Genomic DNA, 25,560 nt, shown 5'->3' on the forward strand with positions numbered 1-25,560 from the left:
AGACAACGAATCGAGACTTGCCTAAGCCAACTCTGCTACAAATATCTCTAGGCATAACGTTACTCTTCCGTCTTGCCTAGGCTTGTCAACTTCTTATTGAGCTTCATAGATAAACAAATTTTAATTGACGTATTTCAACAATAACACGAATTTTTAGAAAAATTGTGAAACAACCCAAAAATATTTTTAAAATTATGAAAAATGACTCAATTTTTTTTTGTGGTATTTTTATTATTATTTTGGGATACAAAACATCTTGAAAATACCAAAACAACACTCATATGATGCTTTCGCAACAATGTTCTAGGGTGGTGCCAAGCTATTCCTTCAAAAGAGTTAATTGAATTTGACCTATTTAATGATTGGGTTAAATATATCCTAAGGCTATCTCTTGCCATTTTCCTTGCCAAGCCAAATTTTTAGGGAGGCATTCCAATTTCTTAGCTCCAACACTGCTCGCCATTATCGTAGTTGTTTCTATCCTCGATTGTGGCTGATTTACCATCAACTTTGCAGATAAAGGGTCCAGATGGTCGGACATGACAATCAAAAGAGGTCTACAATAAGAAAAGGCAAAGAGTCGACGACAAATGAGCGAAAAAAGGTGAACAGATGCGGCGATGGAAGGTGAACAATCATGGAAGGTGAACAGTCACGGTAGCATCTTAGAGAGTGATTAATAAGATTTGTGTATTTGATTATTGATTTTATATATTTAATTAGTAAATTAATTTTTAAAATATATTAAATAATATTAAAATTTAATATTGTAATATTTATCATTAAATTATAAAATAAATATTAAAATTTTATAATAATGAAAATTATAGATAAGTTAAAAAAATAGAATTAAAGTTTATTAATAAATAAATAAAATAAAATAAAAAATCAAATAAAGAGTAAAATAAGAAATAAGAAATAAATTATTTATAATATAATAAAAAAATAAAATAAGAAGTGTGATTAGGGGTATCATTGAAGTCATCCTCACCCCTCTCACAATTGCATTTCAAGTTTGCCCTTTCAATTCTCACAAATTCTTTAGCGGCCAACGGAAAGCCACGTGTCACGATTTCCATCTCAACTAATTTACGGGTAGACAGCGCGAGAAGGTTTCAGTTGCTCGTCCGAAAAGGACAACACCGCCGTACACAGCATGGGGCCAGAAGAAAATCAATTCAGCCTCCGTGCCACCAAGCAGGCGATGTCGATGAAGATCCAGCCGTTCGTGATGCGAGCAGCATCGCCTATGATGCACCGTCGGAACACTATAAGGTTCCCCGCTTATACAACCGAGAAGGGGTCGGCGTTTGCAATGGCTTCTCACGCCATAACCAGCAGTCTGAGCTTCCCAGTTAAGCTCTCTGCGAAGGGCCTGTCAGATTCAGATTCCAAATCGAAGCTTTTTTTAGCTTTCCGGTCACTAAGAAAATCCAGAAAGGAGGTTTCTCTCTCGGTTCGCGCGATGGGCTCCTCGGCGTCATCCGGCAAACCAGACGGCATCGGAGGTCCCTTTCTCCCCAAATTCTCTTTATTTCGATTTCTTTCTGATTTAATTTTGTTTCTCAGTAGTGACTCAGTCAATTTCTCTTCAGATTTGTGTTTTTATTTGAAATTAAAACCCTTCACCTGTCTTAAGGAGTTCACCAGTTCATGTAGTCCAATTCATTAAATTTAAAAACGTAATTTCATTCTATTTTATGTTCTTCAAACTTAATTAATTAGTGAGTAAATGAAAATTTTTACTGTCTAAATTGGAGGGCTAAAACTGAGCTTAAAATTCATCCTTGTTTTGGGTGAAGAATTAACTTCGATAAAGTATATATTAAGTTTTGCTAGAACTTTGTTATAACCATTTATGGTTTTCTTTCTTCTTCTTAAGTTGATAATTATTTCTAATATTAGCTTAATTGGGAAGGTGTTGAATCACTAGATCACATAACATTTTGAATGTTTAGTAATAATGGGCAACATGTACTTAAGTAGAAAAATTGAAAGTTCCAAGGTTAGGCATTGAAAATTGGAGGAAGGTTCAAGGGACAATTTGATAGTTTGCCCATTTCTATATCTATAGTTCAGAAAATAGAATGGAAGTTTCTTTTGTATTTTTATTTATTGGGAAGACTAATGAATCATTTTGTTATCATTTTCATAACCACAAAAAATAATTGAAATTAGTTGATCTTCTTGACTTATATTTATCTTATTTACGTCCTTTTATTTCTCTGCACAAAGTCTAAAGGTAGAACATGCCTGCATTTTGCTTCTTGATTTAGTGCTGCATATGTTGCTTAGGTGATTGGCAATGAAAACAATCATTGACTAATTTCAATTAGCATTTTCCCTAGTTATCCGTAATAAGGTTTGATTGAGTCAGGGATGCGCAAATGATCCACAAAAACTGAGAAACTGAACCGATCATTTTGATTTGGTCCATTCAGGTTTTGGCAACATTCATTTCAGTTTTGGTGCTAATTTTTTAATAAACCAGAAGACATCGGTTCAATTTTGGTTTGTATTGCTAACAAACTGAATAGAACCAAACCAAAAACTAAACTGATGTGTAATAATACCTGACCGAACCAAAAACTGATCCGAATGGACGTCTATGTATACACACACACACTAGAGGATGACTCGTATTATACACGTGCAAATAAAAAAATCAAATGGAGTTTCATTAGGTGGTGCTCGATAGTTAAGGATTACCTTTTACATTTTGTAGGGAGTATTTTAAACAAAAATATTTCTTTGTATAGTGGTAAAATTTTTCACAAATTAATTATTATTTAAAGGTCATAAGTTCAAATCTTGTTATTATTATTATTTTTTGTGCTTTTAAAGCAAAATACATAAACAACATTTTAGGAAAACACTTTATTGACAGAGGTGTATAACACCAAAACAAGGTGTTTGCTTATGTATAAATATTATTTTCTGAAAGAAAGTGAAAATTTATATTAACAAAACCAAAACTAACCCTAAGCCTAAAATCACTTAACCCACAAGACAAAGATGATAGAATTGAAAGAGTGCACTAACACTTAGCGGCAGATGTAATAACACAAGCCGATTTTCGAAACTTTTTCAAAAATCAAAACAAAATGCAGTGGAAATGGATTGGTTCTTGCAAGACACAATGACAACTGCCATATGCATACAACAAAACCATACAAGTATGGAAATGCTACGAATGGTAACAATTTCCTCAAAGGATGAAGAGGATGTCGGTTGCTTTTGTTGCGCCTTTGACCCAAACCCTTCAGTCTCCCAATTGTGCTCCCATGAACCCTTCACGTACTAGCCACAAACTAGTTTCGTCTACTACCAAATCTATCCTTAGCTGACCAAGCCACCCCCACGCGCGTAGGGGACTAAGTCAGTTTGCGCCTAAGCAGTCACTGAAACCCTTTGTCGGACTTTTGTACTAGTCAAGTTTCAACAAAGGTGATGTAAGGTTGAGTTTCAGATCTTAACAAGGATGTTGATTGTCTCATAGTCGTGGGATCAAAATAAGAAGAATGGGAGCACGAGAAGAAGGAGATTAGCAAGGAGCAAAGGAGGAAGAAGATGAACAATGTAACAAGAAGGAGTTGAGAGAAGCTTCTTGCACACAATCGGTCTAAGGCACGAGGCTTGCATGAATGAAGAAACCCTTTCTCCTTTTCTTCCCTCTTAACATCTCTCTTTTCATCATAAATGCTTTGAGAAACATTAAATGAAGAGGCGACAGAGCATTAAATGCTCTATGGTCGAAAGCTACAGAAGGCTTGGGGATTCGCAATCCCACCCAAAGAAACTATTGACCGTTTCAAGGAACCTGAAATAAATGATAGACACCCAAAAGGGGGGTGAATTGGGTTTTTAAATACCTTTTAGGTTTAAAAGCTTTTATGTAATGAGAACTGAATGACCTTATTAGAACTTTTGAAATCTGGTGATGAAAATATCTATTGAAAGATTTAACTTTAGATGATTTAGGAAATAATGATGCGAGTATGATTTAAGTGAAAATGGATTTCTCAAAATCAGTTTTAGAACAAGTATAGCAAACTATAAATGCTAGAAATAAAATCTGGGCAAGCTAAAATAAAAAATAGAAATGAATAATGTAGTGCACACAGATTTTATAGTGGTTCAGCTCAACTAGTCTACTCCACTCCTTTGGCTCATCACCAAGGATTTAAACAATCCACTATAGCTTTTGCTGGCTCAGCTATAACCTCAACTTTTCATAGGTGCAGGTGTAACATTTTCTTTTCATAGACTCAGTAGTAACTAATTACAAAACTTTACAACGGTTTTTAAAGGCTTAACTGAAATCACTGCCTTTTAAAGGATGAGGCGCAACCACTATCTTTTCAAAAGATGAGCTGTAACCTCCTGCCTTTTAGGGATCAAGCGGAACCACAAAAAGATAGGTAAAGATTACAATTTGAAATACCTTGAGAAGCTTTTACAAGATAGAGAACAAATAACAAAATTAGCTTCTCACAAAGAAAAGAGAAATAGAAAGAATGTTAAGAATATAAGCACTCATTTTCTCTTTTTCTAATTGAAGATGAAAGCTTGAAGAATCTCTTTTGCTCAAAAGTAGTAGAAAGAATTCCAGAACAACATCCTTGTTCTTCATCTCCTTTTATACTTGTTAAAAGATTGAAATCTGTAAGGATAACCTTCTTTTTCCATAAAATAATCATTAGAATATTTTAATATCACGCTAAATGATTGAGGTAAAATTTAGAGCCATTTTGTAGCCTTAACGGTTGAAACAATGCATTAAATGCACATGCAATGGCTAGTTTAACGACTTTATTTTTCAACTTCAGCACAAAAATAATCGACTAATATAGGTTCTTACGCGAGTAAATAGCTTATTAGTTGACTATTAGATTTCATTAGTCAACTAACTTTTGATTGCACTCTATTATACTCAACAACTACTCAATTGAATAGAGACATGAATTAAATACTCGACTATCAGTCACAAATAGTCGATTGAATTAAATACTCGACTATCACTTACAAATAGTCAATTATACATCAACTTTTACTTGATTACTCATGAAAAATACTCGATTAAAAGAAAATAGAACTTCATAATCAATCCTTAAACACAAATACTCGACTATGGGATCAACATACTCGACTAATACAAGAATATTCTTGATTATTCTTAATTCTTAGTCGATTAAAAAGATTTAACACTCGACTATAACTTTGATCACTCAATTGCTTTTGATATAGCTGGAACTTGCAATAAATACTTGATTTATTTTATGTATTACTCGACTATTATTCAAATAATATATATTATTTTGAATATCATCAAAACAACATCTAAGATATTATAAACATTGAGCTTAAATATAAAACTCAATTTTCTCATCAACATCTAAATAATATAAACATAAGTGTTGTCTTTGAATTAACCAACTTTCAAATACATTCACTTGGTTACATAAAAAGCCTTAGATAATAAAGGAGACATTATTAACCTTCATGGCTTTTAAACAAGTTGAGAACAATATATGATTTTCAACTAAAAATATTTCCTTCTTGATCAAAGAAAGATTTTTCTACTTAGCACTCAATATGACATGCTCCATAGAAATATCATTACCCAAATAACTATTTATTCACATAACAAATATATACACATGAAGCACACATAAGTCAAGTAATTCACTTGTTACTTGACTGGTATAGATCAAATAGAAGATTTGCAAAAATATTGAGCACAAAATGTGTTACTCAATTAAAAACTTCCTTTTTCTAGATTCAAATTAGAATTAATTCACAGGATGTCACATAAAGATTCATTATGATAACTTTATGAAACATACTCACATGAAATATTCATAAGTCAAGTAACTTATATTAACTTGACTAAAACATATAGAACATTTCAAATATATTGATCACACTATATGTTACTCAAAACACAACATATAACACAAAGATATTCTAGTTTGAGCATCATGAAGACTCATTTATATTTATCAAAAACTATAGCACATATAAGCTTAACAAAGCGTATAGGACTTCTATTCTATAAGCTCCAAGCCATCATACACATATACTACTAATGCATATTTTGAGTAACTCTTGAAAGATAGAAACTTTAGATTTCTATTACTCAAATGCATTGAACCTAAACTGATTCTTAAACTAAACAATCAACACTTTGAATAAATTTCTTGGAAAACATATAGCATTTGAATTCTTTCAAATGCATTCAATATTATAAGTTATTCAAGTGTTCTTCCATTAAATTTCATAACATTGAGAACCTTAGAAATTTGATACTAAATATCAAATGGATAACTTAGGCTCTATGATTTGGAACTTAGAATTATTTGCCTAAGCATATATATATGCTTTTACTTAAGAACAAAGATAATAGATACTTAACACACATTGCTCCTAGATTTAAGAGATGCTTTCACATATTTGAGCACTTACGATATTTCCCAATCTTAAGCTTACTCTAAGTGTCATGAGGATATATGATATTTATCCATGACTCTAATGCATTAGGATACTTAAGATATCCGTTGAGATCGTAGAGCAAGCTATTGACATAACAAGCTTATAAATAAGAGCAAGATTAATCACAAAAAAAACATAATAAGGTTATTAGCACAACCTTAACACGAAGGATAAGACAATAGAAATCCTTCAAATCAAAACTCAAGTACCATCACTTGAGTATACGATCATTTACTTAATCATTTAGATATAAAACATAGAACATGTTAGTCTTAAACTTTGAGTAATGTTGCCACATAAAACACTTAGCATATCATAAGCTTCCACAAATATTCATGCATTATCTTTATGATGACCCTAAAGAGAGGCATAACAATAAAGCCTATGGCTAAAACAAATTTAACACATATGAGATTATTAATAGATAAATTATACTAAAATAAACCTATCAAGGTTCCTTGAGCTTATATTTTCAAGACAACCTCAACATATATAACCTATCAAGATAGGCTTAACATATTCTTAAGTAATATTCTAAAGAAGGATAACATAATTTCCACATATACAAAATATATTGACAAGCCTATGAGAACATAACATAAGAAAAGGTTAAAGTTTTGGCATAAAGCATACATCATCAAAACATTCATAACATAAAACTCAATAGAACTGATCGACCGTTTTGGATATTTTAAGGGAATCGGTCAATCGTTTTCCTTCTTCCATTTTCAACTTTCATTTAATTGCATCAAGATTTTCCATTAACTGTTAGTAACCCTTCTGCTAACTCTTAATGGAACCAAGATCTCCTATTAACTCTTAACAGTTTGATTCCTTTAGTTAACTCTTAACAACATCCATTATCATTAACTCTTAATGATGATTAAGAACACATTGCAGCTATGCATCACTAATCTAATGCTATGCCTAGATTGTGTGTGACCTTCTAGGTTCCCAGCCATGTAGCAATCAAGGCATGCCAAACTTTTTGGCACCAATCGAGCACTTCAATCTACTATGAGAAACCCTCAATTTCCTCAAAGTACCTCGAAAGGTCCTGAGTGACATTTAGCATAGTTTCAAGACGGTCCTAATGGCAATGAAGTCAATACTTCAAGTAAGTTTATTAGGGCTTTTGATTACCGTGCACTATAATCCTTCCACTGACTAACTGTTAGCTTTTAGAAGCAAAGAAATGGAGAGTAATATGTGCTGGAAAAGACCAGAACATCTTCTACTTCTCTTTCATAAGATTATACACTAGTACAAAATACACTTTTTCAACCGTCAACAACTGCTCTTGACTGATAAAGAGACTTTGACTCCTAAATTTCAGCTGACTTTAGGCTGGACAACATATTCACAGCTTAAAAACTTTACACGCTGAAAATCTAAGAAACATCTTCCTTAATTTCTGCTGCAGCCAGTTGATCAAAACAAAGCAAAAATAAAATATTCATCAAAACAGCAAAGTTACAGCAGATTAGAGAACCAGTAACAATGTCACTGTTCTCAACACTCTTCCTTGACATTATTATTGGAAACACCAAGCAGTTCTCTTAGCTTTTCAAACCTTGCTTTGGGTAAGGCTTTAGTCATTACATCTGCAACTTCCTCTTCAGAATTGCAGTGAATCAAGTCAACTTCTTTTTCTTTCTCTGCCTCCCTAACAAAGTGATATTTTATTTTTATATGCTTGGTCTTCCCATGAAATACTGGGTTCTTGGACATGGATGTAGTAGACGTGTTATGACAGTATATCTCAGTAGCTCCTCTGTGCTTCTGTTTTAAATCAGTCAAAATCTTCTTTACCCATATTACTTGATTAACGGCAGTGGCAGTAGCAATATACTCTGCCTCAACTGTTGATTGAGCTACTGTGTTTTGCTTCTTGGAGTTCCAGCTGAAAAAACTTGATCCAAGAGCAAAAACATGTCCAGATGTACTCTTTAAGTCATCATAGGAGCCTCCCCAATCACTGTCAATGTACCCAACTAGCTTTGCATTTTCTGACTCATTATACAAAATACCCAAGTTTATAGTCCCTCTGATGTATCTCAACACATGTTTGGCAGCCTTGAAGTGTAACTCACTAGGACTTTGCATAAATCTTGACAATAAACTGGTGGCATATAGAATATCAGGTCTGGTAGCTATTAGATACAACAAACAGCCAATTAAACTCCTTTAAACACTTGTATCTATTTTTATAGCACCATCATTCTTGTTCAAGTTCTCATTTTGAGCTAGAGGAGTACTAATTGATTTACAATTCTCCATAGAGAATTTATTTAGAATTCCCTTTGCACATTTCCTTTGTCATATAAAAATTCCACCTTCAAACTGTGTAATCTCCATGCCAAGAAAATAAGACATCTAGCCAAGATCTGTCATTTCAAAAACTTTTTGCATCTCAACTTTGAATTCTTCCACCAGTTTGTAATTGCTGCCTGTGACTAAGAGGTCATCAACATAAAGACAAATGATCATGAGATCAGAATGAACCTTTTTAACATAAAGAGTGGGTTCGCTGCAGCTTCTTTCAAACCCCAAACTAATTAAATAGCTATCAATCCTGTTATACTAGGCCCTGGGAGTTGGTTTAAGACCATACAAAGCCTTATTCAACAAATACACCTTATCTTCTTCACCTTTAATTTCAAACCCCTTTGGTTGCTCAACAAAAATCTGTTCTTCAGGGTACCCATTCAAGAAAGCTGACTTTACATCCAACTAATATATTTTCCACCCCTTTTGAGCTGCTAGGGCTATCAACAATCTGATTGTGTCATATCCTGCCACAGGAGCAAAGGTATCAGAGAAATCTATCCCATATTGTTGTGCATTTCCCTTGACAACAAGTCTCTCTTTGTATCTATTGATTGAGCCATCAGGATTTAATTTCGTTTTAAATACCCACTTCACTCCTATTACTCTTTGATCTTATGGCCTTGCTACCAATCTCCATGTATCATTTTTCTGAATCATGGCCTTTTCTTCTTGTATTTCTTTTCTCCATTCAGATATTCTAACTGCTTCTTGAAAACAGCTTGGCTCTAGCACTGCTACATAACTCCTTGCATAGATTTCTGACAGTAACTTGGTGCCTCTTACCGCTTCTTCTTCATCAGTATTTCAATTAATGTCTATTGAAGTCCCAATAGAAGTTACATCTTGTTCTTGGAAAGTCTCTTCCTCAATTTGCTTCTTGAGAGGGGACCAAATCTGAGATTTCTCGCAATCCCAGCTTTCATCTTCATAAAATTTCACACCTCTTCCTATCTCTCAACCTGTTTTGATAGCAAATTGAATATTCTATACCCTTTTACATTGTTGCTATAACCCAAAAAAATGCCTACATCTGCTCTTTTGTCTAACTTATCTCTTTTAGCTTCTGGTATATGCACATAACAAATGCATCCACTTAGAAATCAGACCCATAAATCTCTTCATTGATTCAAAATAATTGTGTACAACATCCTCTTTTAAGGAGAGGATTACTAGCAAAGAAGGAAAGAAATAATTGTAAGCATCCTACCATTATTATCTTTTTATATTTATATGATATTTACATAGAACACTGATCCTAGAATATTCTAGGATCAAGGCTAGATCAGCACAATTCCAGCACTCCCCCTCAAGCTGGTTTGTAGATGTCTTCCATCGCTAGCTTGCCAATAAGTTTATCAAATTGCTTTTTGTGTAGACCCTTAGTTAGAACATCAGCAATTTGTTCTGTTGTTGGAAGGTATGGCATGCATATTATTCCAGCATCGATCTTCTCCTTAATGAAATGTTTGTCCTCCTCTATATATTTTGTACGGTCATGTAATACTGGATTATGAGCTATAGAAATAGCAGCCTTGTTGTCACAATAGACTTTTATAGGTACAGAGTGAGAAAACTTCAACTCTTCAAGTATTTGTTTGATCCACATTCCCTCACAAATTCCATGGGCAACAGCTCTAAACTCTGCTTTTGCACTACTTCTAGCCACTAGATTTTATTTTTTACTTCGCCAGTGACTAAGTTTCCCCCAACAAAAGAACAATAGCCTAAAGTAGATCTTCATCATCAATACTTCCTGCCCAATCTGCATCAGTGTAGACCTCAACTTGCAGGTGACCATGTTTCTCGAACATTAGCCCTTTGCCAGGTGTCCCTTTTAGATATCTTAGAATTCTGTATACCACCTCGAAATGCTCTGGCCTTGGTGAGTGCATAAATTGACTTGCCATACTAACTGCAAAAGCAATATCAGGCCGCGTATGAGACAAGTAAATTAACCTACCCACAAGTTTTTGATATTGTTCCTTGTTCTTTACTTCTTCAGTTTTAGCAGCCTGTAGTTTCACATTAGGTTCAATGGGAGTCTCCGACACCCTACAACCTAGTAAACCTGTCTCTCCAAGAAGATCAAATACAAATTTTCTCTGATTGACAAAAATACCTTCTTTGGATCTTGCAAACTCCATTCCAAGAAAGTATTTTAGAATTCCCAAGTCTTTAATTTGGAACTCCTTCGCAAGTTTCTTCTTGAGGGCTGCTAACTCTGTCTCATCATCACCAGTTAAAATAATGTCGTCAACATAAACAATCAAAATTGCAACTTTACCATCTTTTGAGTTTTTATAAAATATAGTGTGATCTACCTGACTCTGAAGGAAGCCATAACTGGTAATTGCCTTTCCAAAGCATTCAAACCATGCTCTCGGTGACTGTTTGAGATTGTACAGAGATTTCTTTAGTCTACATACTTTGTCGCTCCCATATTTCTTTTCAAATCCTGGAGGCAAACTCATGAAGACCTCTTCTTCAAGATCACTATTAAGAAACGCATTTTTTACATCAAGCTGGTGTAGAGGCCAATCTAAATTTACTACAAGAGACAACAGGACTCTGATAGAGTTTATTTTAGCAACAGGAGCAAAGGTCTCTTGATAGTCAATCCCATAAGTTTGGGTGAAGCCTTTAGCCACTAGTCTGGCTTTGTACCTATCAACACTCCCATCAGTCTTACACTTTATTGTAAATACCCACTTACATCCTACTATTTTCTTGCCTTTGGGCAGGTAGATTATCTCCCCAAGTGCCACTTCGCCTTAGAGCATTCATCTCTTCTGTGACTGCTAATTTCCAATTCAGATCATTCAACGCTTCCTATATATTCCTTCGAACAAACAAGTGTGAAATCCTAGATGTGAAAGCTTTATGATTTTTTGATAGTCTGGTAAGAGAGATATTTAGCAATAGGATGTTGTGTGCAACTTCTGACACCTTTCCTAATTGCTATAGGAATATCAAGATCAGGAATAGTAGGAGAACAATTGTTAATATTTGAATAATCAACTGGGGAACTATTAGGTACAATTGAAGGAAGCAAACTTACAGTGCCATTGCTTGGGATTTCCAGACTGGTTTTGCGCAGAGTTGACATTCAGGTTTTTGTTCATTTGATGAAATCTTTGCCTAGTGTAAACCTGAAGCTCAGAATTTAGATCATGATGATCGATTTGTAGTATTTCTCTCCCTGCATGAGAAGCCCCTTCACTTGGCACCAAAGAACCAGAATCTCCTAAGTGACCATTATTAGAAACATGTGGTTCTTGAGTAGGGCAAATTGCATTTGGGAGTGGGATAGAAACATTCCAAAAATTATCCTCAACTTTATGTGTCTCCCCCTGAAGAGAATTTTGGGTAAAATATGGTTGTGTTTCGAAAAACAAAACATCCATACTGATATGATTTTTTTTGGTGTGAGGATCATAACACTTATAGTCTTTTTTATGTGAAGCATAACCCAAAAAAACACATTTGATAGCCTTAGGGTCAAGTTTGGAACGAAATTGATTAGAGATATGAACATACACAGTACACCCAAAAACTTTGATAGGAAGATCCGAATGTAACCGAGTGTTGGGAAAAACTTCTTTTAGGCACTCTAGAGGGGTTTTGTATTTTAACACTTTAGTGGGCATCCTGTTTATCAAATAGGAGGCCGTCAAAACAGTTTCACCCCACAAATATTTTGAAATATGCATAGAAAACATTATGGCACGTGTGACTTCGAGTAAATGCCTATTTTTACGTTCTGCAATGCCATTCTGTTGAGGAGCATTTCGACAAGTAGATGTATGGTGAATACCTTTAGCTTTCAAAAAATCCCCCAAGTGCTCATTAAAATACTCGGTGCCATTATCAGAGTGTAAAATACTAATTTTGGTTTGAAATTGATTTTCAACCATAGTGTAAAAATTTTTGAATAAGTATTCCACTTCAGATTTTTTGTGCATCAAATAAACCCAACACAGACGTGTATGATCATCAATAAATGTAACATACCACCATTTTCTAGAGAGAGTAGAAATTTTAGATAGACCTCAAACATCACTATGAATTATATAAAAAGGTTTGGATGCTTGGTAGGGTTTTGGTAAATATGTAGAACGATGATTTTTTGCCAAGATGCAACTGTCACATTGAAAAAGTGAATAATCCATTCCTTTAAACAATTCAGGAAATAAACGTTTCAAATAGGCAAAACTAGGATGGCCTAGTCTAAGATGCCATAGCATAATTGTATCTGGAATAAGAATTGAATTAATACTACTAAAGCCCTGAGCTTTTTTATTACCAACAGAGATATCATCAAAGTAGTAAAGATCGTCAATCATCCTAGCACGCCCAATCATCGTCCCCAAACTCTGGTCCTGAAATTCACAATGAGAGTCAAAGAAAGTAGCACGACAATTAGAATCTTTGCATAGTTTACTAACCAACAAAAGATTGCAGGCTAGGTTAAGAACATGAAGGACATAAGTGAAATGAATATTCGCATTCAGTTTAATAAGTCCTTTGTCGGCAATAGATGAAAAAATACCATTGGCAATTCTGATTTTTTCATTTCCAAAGCAAGGAGTATAGGTATTAAAAAAATGAGAAGAACTAGTCATATGATCAGAGGCTCTGGAATCTATAACCCATGGAGAGAAATGAAGACAAGAAAGGGCGTTAGGTTTTCTACTTGTGTGTGCCAAGGAAACACTAGGAATACCAGATGAGGAATTGGATTTTAACAGCTGCAAAAGTTGATCAATTTGCTCTTTGTTGAAGGGATTGGTATCGACCACATTAGCAGTAGGGACCCCACGGTGGCTCTTGTCTCCTTGCTTACTGCTTTTCCAATTAGCAGGTTTGCCATGAATTTTCCAACAAGTTTCATGAGTATGGCGTGGCTTGTTACAATGGTCACACCAGACCCGAGGTCCCTCGTTGCTTTGACGCTGGTAATTTGCAGCCTTGTAGGCAGTAGAATCAGCAATTAGGGCAGAATTTTCAAGTGACTCACCAGTGGCCTTTTTTCCTAGCATGACACTCCTTCGGCTTTCCTCTCTTCTAACTCCGGCAAATACGTCACCAATAGGCGGAAGAGGAGACCAGCCAATGATCCTTCCTCGCACTTCATCAAACTCGATATTAAGGCCAGCCAGAAACTTGTAAATACGGCTATCTTCAACTAGTTTCTTGTGGTGGTTGCAATCATTTGTAGATTTCCACTCATATGTGTTAAAGAGATCAAGATCTTGCCACAATCGCTTCAAAGAATGGAAGTACTTAGTGACAGAATTATTTCCTTGTCGGATCTCTCCCAGTTTCAGAGTTAATTCAAAAACCTGAGATTGATTCCCCAGGTCAGAGTACATCTGATTGACATTGTCCCACAATTCCTTTGCAGTAGGATAGCACATATAATTGGAACTGATATCTTCATTCATGGAATTGACTAGCCATGTCATTACCATGGAGTTTTCAGCATCCCAAATAGAATGGGATGGGTCATCCGCTGCAGGTTCCTTCTTGTCCCCAGTAAGATAGCCAATTTTCCCTTGCCCACGGATATACATCCGGACTGATTGAGACCAACGAAGAAAGTTATCACCATTTAAGCGGATAGTAGTGATTTGGACAGAATGGATTGGCTGGGTTGCTGGCATTTTTGTTGGGACAGCAACGACAGAGATTTTAGAGGTAACTTCGGACATGGCTGAGAAAGATTAAACTGCTTGAGACGATCAGGGAAGAAGCCGCTGGTGTAAGGGCAGCAGCTACTTCTGGGAGGTAGCGATAGCAGTGCTGGGAGGTGGAGATAGTAGCGCTGTGTCACGACCCTAGGGGAGGAATATGTAATATTGTAAAAGATAGGGTTAATAGGAATTAAAAGAAATAATGAGCAAGCTATAAACGGATAATCCGTTGGGTAGTTGGAGTAGTTGAGCTAGCTAGAGGCCTTATAAAGCAAAGGCCTACGACATTAGAGGGTATCTTGGAAGTTAATAACAAATTCCCTCTCTTTCTTGATTCTATTTTCTCTCTTCTATCTGTTATTCTTTTCTTTCTATCATTCTTCATATGGATCCTTCCAATTTCGCAAGCCCTATTCTCAGGGCTTGACAAAGTGGTATCAGAGTCGTCGGCCTGGCAGTGGGAAAGTAGCGACAGCAACGGAAGAAATTAGTGCAACCCAGCGCAAGCAGAGATCGCAAAGCAATGGCGGAAGGAACGCAATTGAGACAATTGGAGGTCAGATTAGAAACTATGGAATTTGGCGTAAATGACACCCAGGATGTACTACGTCAAACGAGGGAAGAATTGGTGGAATGGAAGGAGCTCATGCAAGCGACCGCGGAAAAACAACAAGAAACGGTAGAAAGATGCCAAGAATCGGTTCAAAAGTGTCAAGAAACAGTGGAACAGCAAGGACAAAGGATCAACAGCATGTTAAATATGCTGGCCTCTCTGCCCTAATTCCGGCTATCGCCAAAATTTCCACTGAGACAAACATCAGAACCAATATTGCAGCATTGCAGCGATCGTTTGGGCATGGAAGCTGCCATGGAAGAGACGGAGCAGCAAATACTTCGAGAGAATGCGGGAAGAAACGGCCAACTGATGTCGCACGGCCATGTACCTACTCCCAGGTTGGAAATACCACTATTTGAGGGAAAAAGTCCAAGATGGTGGTTAAGGCGGTGCGAATGATTCTTCCAGCTCTACCAGATAATGGAAAACCAGAAAGTAACCTTAGCGGCAGCATACTTGAACAAAGTAGCAGATTCTTGGTACCAAGGGTGGGTCCAAGAAGGGGGGTGGAGAGCTTTCGCGAATGGCCTGTGCGAACGTTTCGGAGAAAAGAAGATGACGGACGTGATTGAAGAATTTAGTAAATTGAAGCAAGAAGGTACTGTAATGGAGTACCTTGCCCGCTTTGAAGAACTAAGATCCCTGGTATGTACTATACAACCCGGGCTAACTGATCAGTATGTAGTATCAATTTTCGTGAGTGGCCTAAAGGAAGAATTACGGGCCACAGTAAAAATGATGACTCCAACAATAGTGAGTCAGGCGGCGGAAAAGGCCAAGCTTCAAGAAATGGCTTTGGAGGCCATTTTCAAGAAACATAAAGTTCCTTATAAGCCAAGTATATTGGCCGGATAGTATGGGGGAGGAAGTGCTAGATCTTTGATAACATGGCCTAATCAGACAACGGCCAAACCAGCAGTAATCAATAATGGAGGGAAGGGCAGTTTGATGGAACAAAGGAGACAGCTTGGGTTGTGCTTCAAATGTGGCGACAAATATGGGCCGGGTCATCAGTGCAAAAGACAATTGATGAAGATAGAAGGCATGAGCGAGGAGGAAGAAAAGGAAGAAGAAACAGAACAAGACAGAGCAGAGGAAGAAGCAGTGTTAGAGGACGAGGAAGAAGTGCAAAGAGAAGGAGGAGGAGAGATTTTCTTTCATGCATTAAAAGGCAGCCCAATGGGAAGGATAATCAAAGTTAAGGGCCAGGTGGGAAAAAAGAAGCTGATGGTGCTGATTGACAGTGGAAGCACCCATAGCTTCCTTAGTAAATCAACTGCTGCGGACCTAAAGTGGCCTTTGACAGCCACAACTCCTTTGTCGGTTATAGTAGCTAATGGCAGTCGAATGTTCAGTCACTACAAATGTGTGGGATTCACATGGATGATGCAGGGACAAGAATTCATGGTAGATCTCAGGATTCTAGAATTAGACGAGTGTGACATTGTTCTTGGCGTGGAATGGATGAGGACAGTGAGTCCCCTTACATTTGACTTCAATAAATTGGAAGTCACGGTGGAAATTGAAGGGAAGAAGTTAACCCTAATGGGCAGCTTAGAGCAAGGAGAATGCAAGCTTATTGATGGAAGAAAAATGCAGAAGATGATGGGAAAGAAATGGGGGAAAATCGCACAACTCTATTCCATAAGAGCTATAAAAGTGGAAGAGGAAAACCAATACCAGGAAGGATCACCACCAGCAGATCGCAAAAAAGGTACAAAATTCAGATAGTTTGCATTCAATTTTGGTAGAATTTAAGGATCTGTTTGCGGAACCCAATTCCTTACCTCCCCAAAGACCCTTAGACCATGCAATCCACCTCAAACCTAATTCTGCCCCTATTAACATCAGACCATATAGGAATTGGGTTCCGCAAACAGATCCTATGTTTCTTTAGTTCTCCTTGTCAAAAAAACAGATGGAACTTGGAGGTTTTGCATAGACTATAGACAACTCAATTCTAATACCATCAAAAACAAGTTTCCCATACCTTTGATTGATGATCTACTGGACGAATTGTATGGTGCAAAAATATTCTCTAAGTTGGACCTTAGGTCCGATTACCACCAAATTAGAATGGCACCACCCGATATACCTAAAACAGCTTTTAGAACTCACCAAGGCCTCTACGAATTCACTGTTATGCCATTTGGTTTAACCAATGCCCCAGCCACCTTCCAAGCATTGATGAATCAGATTTTCCTACCGCATTTGAGGAAATTCATCCTAGTTTTCTTTGGCGACATTTTAATCTATAGCTCAAACATTAACCAGCACCTATCGCACCTTCAAACCGCATTTGAGATCCTTAAATCACATCAATTGTTTGTCAAGCTTTCCAAATGTACTTTTGTTGCTAAAGAAGTCGAATATTTGGGCCATATTATTTGTGGTGAAGGGGTGAGAATAGATCCTAAGAAGGTGGAAGCTATGTGCGAATGGCCTAGGCCTAAAACAGTGAAGGAGTTGAGAGGATTTTTGGGTTTGACGGGGTATTATAGAAAATTTGTGCAGCATTACGGAATGATCAGCAAACCCCTCACGAAGATGCTCAAGAAGGATGGCTTTCAGTGGAATCCGAAGGCTAAAGCAGCCTTCATTGCCCTTAAGAAGGCCATGTCTGTGGCCTCGGTCTTTGCCTTGCCAGATTTTTCCAAGCCTTTTATAGTGGAGATTGATGCGTGTGACTCAGGAATTGGGGCTGTCTTGGTACAGCAAGGGCGACCATTGGCTTTTATAAGCCAAGCCCTTTCCCAAAAGCACTTAGGCTTAAGTGTGTATGACAAGGAACTTTTGGTGGTGTTGAAAGCCATTGATAAGTGGCGCCACTATTTAGAAGGCAATCCATTTGTGATCAAAACGAACTATGAAAGCTTGCAGTTTTTAGCGCAACAGAAGCTGCACACACATCTTCAGCGGAAGGGAGTTTCAAAACTCATGGGCTTGAACTTTACTATTCAATACAGAAGGGGTAAGGAGAATATAGTAGCCGATGCCCTTTCTAGAAGAGATGAGAATACAGTTTACAATTCTATCGTAGCCATAGTACCGGAATGGATGACAGAGTTGGCAGAAAGTTATGAAAAAACGGAATGGCTTAAAGAAATAATGGCACAGTTGGTGATTAATCCAACTGCAGTTCCTAATTATACCTTGGCGAATGGCATAACAAGGTATAAGGGACGATTGGTGGTAGGAGACGACATTACCCTTAAAGAGAAGATTCTGATAGCCCTACACTGCTCTCCAATTGGTGATCATTCAGGAATTCGTGCCACTTACCAAAAAGTAAAGCAACTTTTCTTTTGGCCGAAACAGAAAGCTGAAGTAGTGAAATGCCAGCAATGTAAACATGAACAAGTACCCTATCCCGGTCTACTATAACCTCTAGCTATACCACAACAAACATGGGAGAACATTTCAATGGATTTTATCGAAGGACTCCCTAAATCAGAAGGAAAGGATGTTATTATGGTGATAGTAGATCGATTTACTAAGTTTGGACACTTCCTAAGCTTATCGCATCCCTTTACAGCTAAGGACGTGGCCAGGACATTCTTAGACAGGGTGGCCAACTTCCATGGGATCCCTAAAACCATTATATCGGATAGAGATAAGGTTTTCACAAGTACATTTTGGCAGGAGTTATTCAAGAAGCTGGGAGTGGGATTATGTATGTCAACAGCCTACCATCCTCAAACGGATGGCCAAACGGAACGAGTTAACCAATGTTTGGAGGCGTATCTGAGGTGTATGTGTTTCAGCCACCCCAAGAGCTGGAATAAGTGGTTACCATTAGCACAATGGTGGTATAATTCCACTTATCACAGTGCCATCAAAAGAAGTCCCTTCGAAGCTATGTTCGGTTATCAACCGCCATTATTGCCTGCCCTGTCAGGAGCGCAACCTACTATGGCTGATGTAGAGCAGTACTTTCAACAGAAACAACAATTGTTGGGGATCCTTAAAAGAGAATTAGCTACTGCCCGCAATAGAATGAAACAAGCAGCAGACAAGCGACACAGTGAGAGGAATTTTGAGGTTGGAGATTGGGTATACCTCAAGGTAAGGAGGTTTTTTGCAACAACCCTATACTTCCCTACCCGTCTCTAAACTGAGTCCAAAATATTTTGGACCATATCTGATTGAAGCCAAGGTTGGTCCAGTGGCATATAAATTACAGCTGCCAGAAGGAGTAAATCAGCATCCTGTATTTCATGTATCCTTGCTAAAAAAGGCAAGAGGAGAAATTGTGGCTGCAGGACAGGACATACCATCTGCTGCAGAAGATGAAGAAGAGATAATCGAACCTCAAGTAGTGCTGGAAAAAAGGGTACAATACCAAGGACAGCTACCCTTAGTTCAAGTAAGGGTGCAGTGGTCTCATCTACCAGCAAGCAACACCACATGGGAATATCTTCCTGATCTACTGAAGCAGTTCCCTAGAGCTATCGGCCTTCTTTAGCATTCTTGGGACAAGAATGGTTTGAAGGGGTAGGGATTGTCACGACCCTAGGGGAGGAATATGTAATATTATAAAAGATAGGGTTAATGGGAATTAAAAGAAATAATGAGCAAGCTGTAAACGGATAATCCGTTGGGTAGTTGGAGTAGTTGAGCTAGCTAGAGGCCTTATAAAGCAAAGGCCTACGGCATTAGAGGGTATTTTGGAAGTTAATAACAAATTCCCTCTCTTTCTTGATTCTATTTTCTCTCTCCTATCTGTTATTCTTTTCTTTCTATCATTCTTCGTATGGATCCTTCCAATTTCGCAAGCCCTATTCTCAGGGCTTGACACGCTGGAAGGAGACGACATTGGGACAAGGCAACAGTGACTCTGGGAGGCAGCGATAGCAGCACTGGGAGGTGGAGATAGCAGCACTAGAAGGAGACGAAGCTGGAAGAAGGCAGCACAGGGATCGCGAGCGGCCGGCAGCGTCTGGGAACGCGGTCGACGGCGTCGGTGTTGTTTGGGGATGGCGATTGAGAGTTGCCGATGGAGAGAGGCCGACAGATCTAAGATTGGTGGCAACTAAGGGTTACTGTCGGAGAGGCGTTGGTGGCTTGGTGATTCCAGATGACTGACAGAGCAGCCTAGGATTTTTTCACAGTATATGGCTGTGATTTGATTTTGACTCTGATACCAACTTAGAAATCAGACCCAGAAATCTCTTCATTGATTCAAAATAATTGTGTACAACATCCTCTTTTAAGGAGAGGATTACTAGCAAAGAAGGAAAGAAATAATTGTAAGCATCCTACCATTATTATCTTTCTATATTTACATGATATTTACATAGAACACTGATCCTAAAATATTCTAGGATCAAGGCTAGATCAACACAATTCCAGCACATCGAAATGACTTCAGATGATTCACTGAAGGTATTGTGCCAAACCAGCACTCAAATGGTATTTTTTTCTTCAGCGATCTAGTTGGAAGTCTGTTCTGGAGATAAACTGCAATATTCACAGCTTCTGCCCCAAAACTTTTAGGCGGCTTCTTTTCTAATAGCATGCATCTGGCCATCCCAAGAACTGTTCTATTCTTTCTTTCACATACCCCATTTTGCTGAGGTGTGTACCTCACTGTAAGTTGATGGTGAATTCCATTAGCCTCACACAACTTCTTGAACTTTTCTAAATTATACTCAGAGCCATTGCCAGTCCTAAGTGCTTTAATTTTACTACAGCTTTGATTTTCCACACTTGCTTTGAAGTTTTGAAATAGTTTGAAGACTTCAGATTTTTGCTTCATAAAAAACACCGAGCACATTCTAGAAAAGTCATCAATAAATAATATGAAATACCTACTTCCATTTAGTGATGGAGTCCCCATAGGGCCACACATCAGAGTGGATAAGTTGAAGTTTCTCACTAGCTCTCCAAGCATTACCTGTGGGAAAAGGCGGCCTGTTTTGCTTTCCAAGCTGGCAAATCTCACACACGCTTCCATAATCATGTATAGCTTGCATATCAAAGACTAGTTGCTTGTCATGCATAAATTTTAATGATGAAAAATTTGAATGACCAAACCTCCTGTTCCAAAGGGTGGATGCATCTACTGAACATACATAAGCATTTGAATTTTTCCATTTTAAGGAGAAGCTTCTATGTATCATTTTAACATGCATTAATTCACAATGGTCCAATATCGTACACATTTTTTCCTTGAAAATCAGTGAATAGTTGTTCTCAAGCATCTGACCATCACTGAGCAAATTTTTATCTATATCAGGTACATATAAAACATCAGAGATAAGTTTGGTACCTGAGGGAGTGATTACAGCAACAAGCCCTTTGCCTTTGACCTCCAACAGCTCTCCATTTCCAATTCTAACACTTGACTTGTAGGTCTTGTCAATTTCTGTAAAGTTGTTTATTTCAAAGGTCATGTGATGAGAACGCCCACTATCTATCAGCCATGATTCTGAGCTGCAGTTGGCTGAATAACAACTAGCAACAAACAAGCTTTCCTCTGATTGCTGTGCTGACTCCTCTACTTAAGCTGGTTGAGATTTTTGTTCTCCTTTATTCTTGTAAACTTTTTCAACATGACCCATTTGTTTGCAAGCTCTGCACTGTACTCCAGGTCTCTACCAATAGAACCTTTCAGAATGATTATTCTTCTTACAGATTGAGCATGGTGGATACTTACCTTTCTTATCACCAACCCTACTGCTCTGGACTTCCTTCTTTGCCTTGTCCCTTTTACCACCATAGCTCTTTCTGCCTCCATTAGTTGTAGGTGCTTTTCCTTTCTAAGTGGCTACAAAAGCATTTTCTGAGGACTCATCTTGTCTAATAGCCCTCCGCTGCTCAGTGGCTTGCAAAGCATTTACCAACTCAGCTAAGGAAATTTGAGAAAGATCTCGACTCTTTAGGGATGAGATCTTTGCTTCAAATTTTTCTAGTAGACTTATTAGAACCTTTTCCACCACACGTTTATCATTCAATTCTTCACCCATAATTCTAATCTGATTTACAACCTTGAGAAGTCAGTCAAAGATTTCCTTTAGTCTCTGATTCCTTCATCTTGAGAGACTGAAATTCTCTCCTTAAATTGAGAACTTGTATTTGCCTAGTTCTCATGCTTCCCTGGAACTCTTCCTTAATCTTCTTCCAAGCTTCCTTTGCTGAAGTGCACACTATAATCCTAATAAAGATAGACTCAGAAACAGCTGCATGAATAGCTGATAGGGCTTTTTGAACTTTTTTGCAACCTCCTTGCTGTGATGCTTTATTTGAGAAATGGTAGGATTTTCCCTCAAAGGTGGTGGATCTTCTCCGGTCTCTGTTACCTCTCATAGATCATAAGCCTGCAGGTAAGCCTTCATTTTTATTGCCCAAGAGGCATAGTTTTCACCTGTGAATTGTGGTTGTGGTTGTGTTGTATAGTGACTGGAAGCCATCTGCAAAGTGTTTTTATCCTGCAGATTTCCTCTCAGCTTCTATGCTTCGAACAATCACAACCCTTTCTAAGATCAGATTGCAGCTCTGATACCACTTGTTAGCTTTTTGAAGCAAAGAAATGGAGAGTAATATGTGCTGGAAAAGACCAGAAAATCTTCTACTTCTCATTCGTAAGATTATATACTAGTACAAAATACACTTTTTCAACAGTTAACAACTACTCTTGACTAATAAAGAGACTTTGACTCCTAAATTTCAGCTAACTTTAGGCTGGACCACATATTCACAGCTCAAAAACTTTACATGCTGAAAATCTAAGAAACATCTTCCTTAATTTCTGTTGCAGCCAGTTGATCAAAACAAAGCAAAAATAAAATATTCATCAAAACAAAAAGTTACAACAGATTAGAGAACCAGTAACAATGTCACTATTCTCAACACTAACACACCAATCGAGTGAGAGTCATGGTCTGATCAAACTCACAGAACTCAATAACTATTCTAAGATTTAGTTTGGGGTGATCGAGATGACATTAAATCTCCTTCCAAGATTGAAAACTCCTTTCTGGTTATGCATACCTTGGCCAAGGCTTTTCCAATCACCAACCAACTAAAATTGCATAGAATGTTCACCTCACGTCGGAAGTCAATGGATCCCATCACATATCACCTACCTCTACGTACTAGCAGAATAGAGACCACATAGAGAATATTCCCACCTCTTGATTGGATGGTTCCGCTCAACGACAAATCTCCGACACCAACATACAAAACAATTGTGTTGCCTTCAGTCCAAAGACCAGTTACACAATCAAAAATCAATAACAGATCATTAATCTTCTCAACCATGTGACCTGTTACATATGTCACATTCAATAGATATTCAACTAACACCTACCAACATGTCTACTATCTGCATCTCATTCTATATGGCATGTGACTCTCCATCCTTTATCATTAGCATCTCACACTAATCAAAGGTAGTAGCTCATGTGTTTGTCCATAGTCAATTAATTATAGTGCCATTTTGAGAAATCTTAGAACTAGGAATCACTTTAAGAAATTATATACTGTAGATCTTTGTCATATATTCTTAACAACTTAAGAATAAGATCATCAGGATATCTAGAGACTCAATTCGTATTATATTTGGAGAGCTATGAATGAAGATATAATAATCTTATTAAATACACTAGTATGTAATGGGACTAACACTAACAAGAACCTAGAAGAATAGGGGCATCCTTTCATTACCAATCCTCAATATGTGCTGCAAAGAACATCTCGTTCAATTTTTCAGAGAACTTCTTTTATTATATGTGTGATATGTTTGTTCAAGTTTTCTTCTTTTAGTATTTTCTAAATTTTGGTAAAAAAATAAAAAAGTAGAAAGTTTGCTTAACTGGAAAACTGAAATGAAAAACCTGAACTGAGGTGCTTGGTTCTGGTTTGAGCAAGTTCAAAAACTAAGCACCTTAGTTTGGTTTGGTTCGTTTCAAAACTTGAAATTTGCACACACCTAGTTCGAGTGGCACTTACCAAGAACAAGAGGGGTGAGTAACGATTAAAATGGTTTAGACATGGGAGAAGAAGACTAATATATAGAAGCATAGAGGGAGGGAGGGAGCTGATGTAGGGTATAAATGCCTTATAGAGGATATGACCATAGATAGAGATTGTTGGAGGTTTTGAATTCATATAAGCCTACTCCACCTAGTGGGATGAAGGCTTGGGATTATTGTTATATTTTCCTAATTTTCTTGCCCTTTGATATGGTTGAATTGTTCAAGAAAAACTTAAATTACTTAAATTTATTAGTTGTGCTTATGCAGCAGTAAGCCAAGGAGATTATGCTTCTATGAGTGAAGAAGAATGGAAGAAGAGGCTCACAGAGGAACAGTTTTATGTGGCTCGGAAAAAGGGGACTGAGAGGGCCTTTACTGGGTAGGCCAGCTTTATGTGCTGCTTGTCCAGTTGTTTTACTTACAACTTTTCCAAGGGAAATGAAGAAAGAATATCATGCGTCAAGCTAATATTTCATTGGTTGGAAATCTCAGTAAGCATGCAAATGCCTTGCTGAAAATTCAAACACTGCAGAGGCAATAAATAAATGGAGAAAATACGGCTTTTGCAACTTCTGAAATTTTACTTAAGCCCACTGTTGGTTTGCATTTGGATTTCTCTTAGAATAGGAGAGGGCGGAAGAACTGCATATGTGCGTCTCACACCAAATTAATTTGCACCTTATAATGTTGGATTGAAATCAAGTCTTTGTACCTCTGATCTTACTCGTGTGTGTTTCATCTCATGTTCAGGGAATATTGGAACACCAAAACTCCTGGGACATATAATTGTATCTGTTGTGACACTCCTTTATTTGAGTAAGCAAGCTACTTCAGTTAGGCCTTCTAACACAACACCCATTCCCTAGATCGTTCAGCATTTCCTTCTCTTTGTAGAACTGATTGGCCACTTCTCTCTTCCCTAGATCATCAACCAAATTTGACAGCGGAACAGGCTGGCCATCATACTATCAACCGATAGGAAACAACGTGAAGTCGAAGCTTGACCTGTCTATTATTTTCATGCCCCGCCAAGAAGTTCTTTGTTCAGTATGCGATGCTCATCTTGGCCATGTCTTTGATGATGGCCCACCGCCCACGGGAAAGCGTTACTGTATCAACAGGTATGCACTTTATTTTCTGGGATCCGTTATAAGTTTGTATGATATTAGTTAGCTTCAATCTTGACGTGATTTGCATTTGCATTTGTATTTGCAGTGCTTCCCTCAAATTGAAACCCAAGTAGAAGGTAAGAGTAGTCTGTAGAGGAGAGGTATATGAGTTCATTTCAAATACAGTGAGAAACTTGTGTGTAACTGTTGCTCATTTCCGGACCACTTTTGTTCTTCAAGTGCCTCCCTTGTGATTACGCTTCTGGTGGGATTTACTATTTGGCTTTTGCTCTTATTTTCTTGATTGAAACGCTTGAAAAGTAAATTCGCCTGTTGGCCCA

The 25,560-nt window shown here is 37.4% G+C and overlaps 1 protein-coding gene across 2 annotated transcripts; it reads left to right on the forward strand.

Moving 5' to 3' along the window:
• The first annotated feature begins 1,118 nt into the window (after positions 1–1,118).
• Positions 1,119–25,560, forward strand: LOC127811719 (peptide methionine sulfoxide reductase B1, chloroplastic). Of its 2 annotated transcripts, none has more exons than XM_052351862.1 (5): positions 1,119–1,508; positions 24,381–24,489; positions 24,861–24,926; positions 25,034–25,231; positions 25,326–25,560. In XM_052351862.1, the coding sequence occupies exons 1-5, from the start codon at positions 1,157–1,159 to the stop codon at positions 25,351–25,353; spliced, it is 753 nt and encodes a 250-aa protein (XP_052207822.1). In that variant the 5' UTR covers positions 1,119–1,156; the 3' UTR covers positions 25,354–25,560. The 2 variants fall into 2 exon arrangements, with proteins under 2 accessions (XP_052207822.1, XP_052207821.1); XM_052351861.1 differs by having other exon boundaries at positions 1,123–1,508; positions 24,378–24,489.

This window comes from Diospyros lotus, chromosome 10 (genome assembly GCF_014633365.1).
Source record: "Diospyros lotus cultivar Yz01 chromosome 10, ASM1463336v1, whole genome shotgun sequence".
NCBI lineage: Eukaryota > Viridiplantae > Streptophyta > Magnoliopsida > Ericales > Ebenaceae > Diospyros > Diospyros lotus.

Bases quoted from the DNA above. Each gene is read 5' to 3' on its own strand.
- LOC127811719 (XM_052351861.1), top strand. From the start codon at position 1,157: ATGGGGCCAGAAGAAAATCAATTCAGCCTCCGTGCCACCAAGCAGGCG. The intron at 1,509-24,377 runs GTCCCTTTCTCC...GTGCTTATGCAG, and splicing joins CAAACCAGACGGCATCGGAG to CAGTAAGCCAAGGAGATTAT. The intron at 24,490-24,860 runs GTAGGCCAGCTT...TCTCATGTTCAG, and splicing joins ACTGAGAGGGCCTTTACTGG to GGAATATTGGAACACCAAAA.